This window comes from Sitodiplosis mosellana, unplaced genomic scaffold (genome assembly GCF_009176505.1).
Source record: "Sitodiplosis mosellana isolate CC-2019 unplaced genomic scaffold, AAFC_SMos_1.0 Smas_scaffold_4049, whole genome shotgun sequence".
Taxonomy (NCBI): Eukaryota; Metazoa; Arthropoda; class Insecta; order Diptera; family Cecidomyiidae; genus Sitodiplosis; species Sitodiplosis mosellana.
Window position 1 is genome coordinate 1 of NW_022599291.1, and position 8,795 is coordinate 8,795.

At 35.3% G+C, this 8,795-nt stretch overlaps 3 protein-coding genes across 5 annotated transcripts; all 3 read left to right on the forward strand.

Moving 5' to 3' along the window:
- Positions 1-2,298: 2,298 nt before the first annotated feature.
- Positions 2,299-3,190, forward strand: LOC129572057 (uncharacterized). Its single transcript, XM_055451964.1, has 2 exons — positions 2,299-2,975; positions 3,067-3,190. Exons 1-2 carry the CDS (start codon positions 2,335-2,337, stop codon positions 3,074-3,076), a joined length of 651 nt encoding a protein of 216 aa, XP_055307939.1. The 5' UTR covers positions 2,299-2,334; the 3' UTR covers positions 3,077-3,190.
- A 553-nt stretch (positions 3,191-3,743) lies between these two features.
- Positions 3,744-5,554, forward strand: LOC129572056 (uncharacterized). 2 transcript variants are annotated; one of them, XM_055451963.1, is made up of 3 exons: positions 3,744-3,809; positions 3,886-4,987; positions 5,237-5,554. In XM_055451963.1, the coding sequence occupies exons 2-3, from the start codon at positions 3,934-3,936 to the stop codon at positions 5,353-5,355; spliced, it is 1,173 nt and encodes a 390-aa protein (XP_055307938.1). In that variant the 5' UTR covers positions 3,744-3,809; positions 3,886-3,933; the 3' UTR covers positions 5,356-5,554. The 2 variants fall into 2 exon arrangements, with proteins under 2 accessions (XP_055307938.1, XP_055307937.1); XM_055451962.1 differs by having other exon boundaries at positions 3,886-5,553.
- A 283-nt stretch (positions 5,555-5,837) lies between these two features.
- LOC129572058 (BTB/POZ domain-containing protein 2-like) lies at positions 5,838-8,034 on the forward strand. Of its 2 annotated transcripts, none has more exons than XM_055451966.1 (2): positions 5,838-6,104; positions 6,211-8,034. In XM_055451966.1, exon 2 carries the CDS (start codon positions 6,232-6,234, stop codon positions 7,582-7,584), a length of 1,353 nt encoding a protein of 450 aa, XP_055307941.1. In that variant the 5' UTR covers positions 5,838-6,104; positions 6,211-6,231; the 3' UTR covers positions 7,585-8,034. The 2 variants fall into 2 exon arrangements, with proteins under 2 accessions (XP_055307941.1, XP_055307940.1); XM_055451965.1 differs by having other exon boundaries at positions 5,838-6,078.
- Positions 8,035-8,795: the final 761 nt, after the last annotated feature.

Here is an 8,795-nt window from a genome sequence, read left to right on the forward strand (position 1 = left end):
AAGACGATGCAACAAGTCGTTGGTGTCTATGTCAATGAGAATCACTCAGCGGCTGCCAAACTGGATCGAAACACCATTGCTCTCAAGCAGTTCTCTAACAACGGAATTGAATGTGCCGAGACATCGGGATTTAATCAATTCATCCGATATATTCATCATATTTCCAATGATGAACCGCTTCGCTACATTGAATCACACAGCCACGAACTCATTTCGGTAGATCACCTCCTTGTTGATACAATTGATTTGAATTTAAACATTGATCGTCTTCAAAATATGTTACATCGTTTGAAAGTTTTCAAAATTCGACATTGCACCTGGGAAGGAGATTTCTACGAACGCGCCATGCAATATTGTGTCAATTTAAAACGATTAAGCATATGTAACTACGAAAGCAATATCCTTAAAATTTCAGGAAACGATTGGTTGCTGAAGATTTATCCATCACTTGAGCATTTGGAATTGACGTGTCGGTCAATGGTATTTGATGTTAATGAATTGACCAACTTTTTTGAGCTCAATCCAAATGTCCGTAGTTTTACGACAAGCTACGAATTGCTTTCGCTAAATAGCATCGAATTTATCGAAAGTGCAATACATTTAGATGTGTTAGAGGTGAAAGTATTGAAAACATTTCTGCTGCATACTGTGAGCGCAAAAGTCAATGAGATTTTTGGCCTCTTGAATGAACTCCACGATCTAGGATTTTTCAAACGATTACACTTATTTGTACAAAATAGTCCTGAAGACTTTATCAAACAAATAGTTTCGTTAAAAGGTCTTGAAAAACTGTGCATCTCTAAAGTTTATGATGGTTACAATTGGCCGATCCTATCGAATTTAAAGGACTTTGGTATTACAAGTACATCGCAATTATTCGATGGAGATAATTTAGCACGTCAATTTGTGAATCTTGAACGATTCTACCTTTACACTTCCAGCTACCCTGCTATGCGATCATTTATTCGCTATTCGGCTAAATTGAAGCAAATTTTTGTGAAAGAGGTCGAAAACTACAATGGAATTATTCGTAAAATATCAAAAATGAATAAAGAACGCGAAAAATTGAAAAATGCCCAAAAAGTCACGATTTATGTGCCAGATGATATTTTTGTTTCTAACAAATGGATGGACACATGGAAATCTAAATCTGAATTTAGTTGAAATTAGGCGATGTGACTCATACCGATGGGATCATTATTATGATTTTTGTTTTTGAAAGTAAAAAAGTAAACAATTTTCACTGAACAATGAGGATGAAATGAAACTATTTTATAACTCATTTACTTTGGGTATAATCGGTTTGTCTAAAATAAAAGCAAAAGAGAATAAAGACAATTATTTCAACATAAAATACACGTTTTTTCTCCTAACTTATCCGATGAAGGATTACTTTAAAATCTAAGGAAATATCCATTGAACTTTAATTTAAAATAGCTACGAAAATAAACCAACGAAGAGTGAGTATTACTCCAATTTACCAATAAAGAGTGTATATTTTCAAACTGATGAATTCAGGTAAAAGTTCCGAAGGTTATTTATGTTGATTAAAATTTTCATACTGAACAAAAGAAAAATCTCGATATGTCTTTAATATTTCAGTTTTTTTTCTTTCCTTTTTGTGGCTCTGGCAACACCACGATGAACATAAATGAACCCTTAACATTGCTTAACCTGTCAAATGATGACACTTGATTCATTATATATCAACAAATTGTTTAGCCCGGCATACGTTCTGTGAATTTCTTTGATTTGCAAAAATCTCCAAATAAATTGATTTCCCTTTGAATTCTAGAGTGTTTCAGTCTTTATTTGGCTGATAAAGTTTCATTGCTGATCAAAATTCAAATTGTGCGTTCAATTACTACCGTATAAGTTGCAATTATTGAATCTACGCCTAATAATAATAAAAGAAGTGTGTTTTCTCCATTTACAGGATACAATGCGTATAAAAACAACACCACGAGTGCTTAATCTTGAAGTGCCGAACATCAGTCAATTGGACGAATTTTGGTCGCCCGATGTGATTGTTCGTGATATTCCGTGGAAAGTTAAAGTTTGGAAACATGAATTTGAATCACACCTATCTCTGTGCGTCTATTTATTCTGTGAGGATCAAACGCCCGATAGGACGAATGTGGCATCAGCAACAATTAAACTTCTCAGCGAAAATATTCCAATCGAAAAGTTCATCGGGCCAGATGCATTTGGAAAAGTGGCCTTGGAATAGTTTTATGATCTGAATTGATGGATGCATCGAAGGGTTATGTTACGTAGAATGATGCCATCAATCTGTACATAACAATCCAAGCCAATAATCCAAATGAAATTCGGATGAGCAAATTGCAGTTTGAATGCGTGGACAAATGCTGTGATGATACTTTTTTGGCCAAATACCGGTTGACCATATACAATCTGATGGCCGTTCAATCGCCACAATTCATCGTATGCAATATGCTCTGGCGATTGACAGCATTCAAAAGCCATTTGAGCCATCTCACCGTTCGTTTGGAATCGAATGATACATCGGAAAAAGTCAGATGCAACGTCAAGCTGACAGTGAAACTGATGTCATCAACCAATTCGATCGAAAAGACTGGATCAAAACAATTCCGGTGTTACAATATCTTGAGTATCGGCTGGAATGAGTTGCCATGGGACCAGTTACTCAATCCAGACAATGGGTTTGTTGAAAATGATCAAGCTGTCATCGAGGTCGAGATAAAAACCGACAAACCCGAAGACATCAATCCGAATGGCAGAAAACGCAAAGCAAAGCAATCAAAGTCAGCAAAAATGATGTGCATCATTTGTTCAAAATCAATCGGTAGTGAAAGTACATCTTTTACACCATGTGGCCACCTTTTCTGCACCACATGCATTCGCAACGCAATCAGACGCAATGGAACATGCCCAAATGCAACATGCAAACGCCAAATTACTGTGAAGCAGCTACAACGCGCCCATTTGACATTGTAAGTTGAACTTTTCCGAATTTGCTCACAAAGAGCAGACATATGGACCGATTTTTAGTAACTTTAATCATATATCTGTTTTATGTTGCAGCAAAAATTGAACAAGGACGGGGACGCAGAAGATGAATCAACTGAAGTTCAATTTGAAATCATTGAGTCCGAAGTCACCAATCAACTTTCAAGGACATAGATACATAACAAAAGCATTATTACACACTGTGTAATACACAGTTACCGGATGAAGATTCTCATTTTTTAACGTAAAAAATACCATAAAATCCAATAGCTTCCACAAAAGAGGAAGACAAACTTCCCTTGTTACATTTGTTTTAATGAATAGACTAATTGAGATTGGATGTCCTTATCAATATTATGAAATAATCAAATAAAAAATGAATAAACGTGGAAGAAATATCAATTCTTTGTAATTGGCCAGTGTTAGTGTTTTCAAGCTGAATATATTGGCATTAAATGCAAAACCTTTTCTAACGAAAAATTATCCTACCTAAATTTGTCTTTACACTTTGCAAAATCAAATGATTTTTTTTAAATATTTTTCATCATTTTCAATAAGGAATCTCAAAACTATAATTCATTGTAAATTTCATTTGATGCATTGAACTTGAAGTAATTTGGTACATTGACCAAATTTTTTAGCCAAACAATTTCATACGATTTTGAATAATGCGCAATTCCAAACGTCATTTGGATTTATTTGAGTGACAGTTTGATAGTCTCTATTATCTCTCACTTAACTGTCAAAATAATAATTCTTTGTTTTCAACCAGTTTGAGTTTATTATAGACAGATCACGACTTTGATATAAAATAGAAGGTTTTGAGAGTTTTCCATAGTAATTAAATGTTAAAATTGATTGTTTTGTTTGTTTTTTTTTTTAAATTCATTTTAGTAAAGCATCCGGACTAAATGAATTGCCGAATCTCTAAAGTCTATCACAATGAGTGAAAACACGGAAAGCATTGAGGGAATGTCGAACAAGAGGCAAAAGCTGGACGAAAACAATGACGTTGGCCCAAGTGGATCACCTATTCCAATTGACCAAAATGAAGAGTCTCCTCGTCTTTTCAAGTTGAACATCGACTGTTTCAATGAGCTATTGGACTATTTGTCAACGAAAGATTTGCTTGTTCTCAGTCAAACATGCAAGACGATGCAACAAGTCGTCGGTGTTTATGCCAAAGAGAACCATTCACAGGCTGCCAAAATGGATCAAAATATTGCCCACAAGCAGTTCTCCAACAATGGAATTGAATGTGCCGAGACATTGGGATTTAATCAATTCATCCGATACATTGATCATTACTCCGACAATACTGAACCGCTTCATTACATTGGATCGCACAATCTCGAACTTATTTCGGTAGATCACCTTTATGTTGATACAATTGACTTGAATTCAAACGTTGATCGTCTTCAAAATATGTTGCACCGATTAAAAGTTTTCCAAATTCGACGTTGCATCTGGGAAGGAGATTTCTACGAACGCATCTTGCGATATTGTGTAAATTTAAAGCGGTTAAATATATCTGATTCAGAGGGTCTCATAAAAAGGTCAGGGAACGATTGGTTACTGAAGAGTTACCCATCACTTGAGCATTTAGGATTGTTAAAATGGCCCATAGCATTTGATGTTAATGAATTGATTGGATTTTTTGAGCTCAATCCAAATGTCCGTAGTTTTATGACTAGCTACGAATTGCTTTCCAAAAATCGCATCGAATTCATCGAAAGTGGGATACATTTGGATGTATTGGAGGTAAAATTGATGGAGAAATCCAGATTACGAATGAATGCGAGAGTCAATGAGTTTTTTGGCCTGCTGAGTGAACTCTATGATCGAGTCTTTTTTAATCGGCTTCATTTATATGTGCAATATATTACCAAAAACTCCATCGCTCAAATAGCATCATTACAAGGTCTAGAAAAGCTGTGCTTTGATTGTATTTGGGATGGTTACGATTGGCCGTACCTACCGCTTTTGAAAGATTTAGGTAATTTGAGTTCATCTCCTTTATTCGATGCAGACGTTTTTGCACAGCGTTGTGTAAATCTTCAACGATTATACCTTAGCACTTCAAGTTTTACTGATATCCGTACATTCATTCGCTATTCGGCGAAATTGAAGCAAATTTTTGTGAAAGATACAAAAATCTTTCGTGGACTCATTCGTAAAATATCGGCATTGAATAAAGAACGTGAAAAATTGAAAGAGGCTCAAAAAGTCACGATTTATGTTTCAGATGATCTTTTTGTTGCCAGCAAATGGATTGCGACACATGGAAATATGAATTTGAATTTAGTTGAAATCAGACGATCGGACTCATACCGATGGGATCATTATTATGATTTTTGTTTATAAAAGTAGCAAAATGAACAATTTTCACTGAACAATGTGGATGGAACGAGACGGTTTTATAACTCATTTACTTTAGGTATAGTCGGTTTTTCCAAAAAAAAGCAGAAGAGAATAAAGACAATTATTTCAACATAAAATAAATGGATTTGTTTTTTTGTCTTATCCGATGATAGGATATAGAATAAAAGTTCAATAAGAATTTAAATCGAATATATCCACTCAATTTCAATTTAAAATAGCTATGAAAAGAAGAGTGAATATTTTCAGACTCTTGAATTCAGATGAAAGTTCCGAGGGTGAGTTTATTTATGCTAATCGTTCAAATTTTTCATACTCAACAAAAGCAACATCTCGTTGTATCCTTATCTCAGTTTACTGTTCTCTTTGTGGCGTTGGCAACACCACGATGAACATAAGTTCATATGAACACGAATGAACGCACCCAAACACCACTGCTTGATCTGTCAAACGATGACACTTGATTTAGTATCAACAAGTTGTTTGGCCCGGCGTATGTTTTGTTAATTTTTTTGATTTGCAAAAATCTCCAAATAAATTGATTCCCATTCAAATTCTACAGTGTTTCAGTCTTTATTTAGCTGATAAAGTTTCATTTCTGGGCAAAATTTCAATTGTGCATCCAATAATTTCTACATAATTGCAATTATTGTGATTGAATCCACGCCAAAAAAAAGTGTGGAAAAAAGACAAAGTATTAAAGCAAGTGTTAGTGTCACATTCGGTCACATTCGGTAACAATACCTATAAATGTTTCATTGGATATATGGATATAAACAACAACAGTCAGTCTGATGTAATTTGGTCTAAAAAATTTATTCTTTCTTTTTGATTCAACAGATTTTCACGATTGAGCATAGGATGTCGGTCTTCAATCCATTAACCAGCGACTATTCAACTCAACTATTCGCGGCGATCGGAAAGAAGTTGTACATGAACTCTGAATCGGCCGATGTTCATTTTGTTTTCGAAGCAAATGATGACTACGAACGAGTCCCGGTACACAAAGCTCACTTAATGAGCGGTAGCGATGTCTTCGCCAAAATGTTCAATGGATCGTGGAAGGAGATGGATAAGGTGAAGATTGGCGATGTGTCGGCTTCTGCCTTTAAGGAATTTCTCCAATTCTTCTACTTTGGCCGAGTCAAGCTAACGATGGAAAACGTCGCTGCAGTGATGAATCTCGGTGAAATGTACAATGTGACCGAGTGTTTGGCGGCATGCAGTAAATTCCTGAAAAACAACATCAGCAATGAAAACGTCTGTCGAAACTATGAACTGGCAATCTTGCTCAATCAAGAAGGATTGAAAAAGGCATGTGAAACATTCATTGGAGTGAATATCAAAGCAGTGTTCCAGTCAACAGACTTCCAGACATGCGATCGACAGATGTTGGCTCAAATACTGAAGCTGAATTGGATGTCATGCACTGAGGTTGAGCTCTTTGAGGCATGCATGTCGTGGGTCAAAGTGGCTAGCAAACAGGATGTTTTAACGAAAGAGATCGTACAAGCTCACCTCGGCCATTTGTTCCATGAAATTCGCTTCGGTTCGATGTCATTACAAACGTTTGCTGCACTGATTCCAACGTATGGGTGCACATTTTCGCTTGACGAACACCAGGAAATCGTGCAAATGTTTGCAAATGTTGAATTCCAGCCAACAATCTTTGGTGGAAATCGTGTCGCAAGATGCGATTCCCCAATACCATGGCTTGAAAATCATGACATTCTCTGTGAACGACTAGTTTCGATTCTTTGGTCATCAGTACCATATCGCATCAAAAACTTAGAAACAACTGTTTTCTCAACCAACGAAACTATTTTACTAGGGGGATTCAGCTGTTGTAGGGTGCTTAAATTTCTCAACAATCGATATTTTGCGCTTGAAGGCGACGTTCCAACAAATATAACAATCGCAGAAGTGAGTGACCCGAACAAAAAAGTTATTGTTTCCAATGCAAATGGAATTTTAAAATCCACAGAAAATTTGCGTATTTCACTTACTAAACCAATTATCGTTAGACCTGGTTTTACGTATGAAATTCATTTGGAACAATCTCCCCCAGAAAATTGTTATACAAGTGGTTTAATGAAGTCAATGGTTGAATTGGAATCCGGTATAATTATACAGTTCCATCGTGATTTCGTTCATGTGGATGATCCTATTGTAGCAAGAGGATCAATTTATGAACTGCTTTTCAAAAAAATTTGATACACATTTTACATTAAATATTTTCATGCATTAATATAATGGGCTCATTATTATTATATATATGTTTAAATGAGAATTGCCATGAAATAGTATTCACTGAACACCGAAGATGTAATTAGACAATTAAATGACTCATTTTGTTTCTTCTTCTAAATGTCAATTCACTTGCTCATCAAAATATTACCTTATCAATTTTTCTTCGCGCCAAATCGTGCTTTTTTTCATACACTTCCTAATACCATTTTCAATAAAGATTACTAAAGCCATATAGTTCATTGTGTTTTTCATTCGATGTGTAGAACTTAGAAATACTCCAGGTCGTTGGTCAGACTTTTTCCATTAAATATAAAAATTCGATTCATCAATGTGTGAAATTCTCGCAAAAGATCGTCAGTGTTGACTCAATATCGAAATTAATAAATACGTTGTGTGAATTTTTAACAACGTAAAGTCAGAGCATAGTTTGCGTTAAATTTATTTGAATTGCATTTTTCCGAGTTCCATACAACCTTTCATTTTGTTCGGCGATTTAAATTCTTTTTTGCCCAATGAAAACTTGGTACATTGACCAGACATTGCCGCTTAAATATGTTGGTCCAACGGATAGATATCGACTCTGAATATAATCATTATCAATGTAAGAGCTGCGAACATTTCAGCCAAACAACTTCAGACGGTTTGAATAATGCGCCATTCCAAACGTCATTGATCTGTCAAACGATGACACTTGATCTATTGTCAACAAGTTGTTTAGCCCGGCATACGTTTTGTGAATTTCTTGGATTTGCAAAAATCTCCAAATAAATTGATTTCTCTTCAAATTCTAAAGTGTTTCAGTTTTTATTTAGGTGATTAAGTTTCATTTCTGAGCAAAATTCTAATTGTGCGTCCAATTATAACTACCTAATTGCAATTACCGTGGTTGGAATTGAACCAAAAGAAGTGTGAAAAAATACACAACGATCTGGAATGTAATAGATCAATGAATATATCGATTGAATCATCTTCTTTCCAGTGAGACAATGATTAAAAAAAGTAGTACTTGTGGCGGCACCTAGCGAGTCCATACAACTTTCATATAGTTTGTTTATTGAAAAAATGGTAGGGGAAAATGTGGAGGGGAAGCAGTTTATTGAATGTATAGGCATACACGTTCCACTCGCCAGGAGGCAGTGTAAACTGACTTTTCGATGACATTCAATATTAAAATA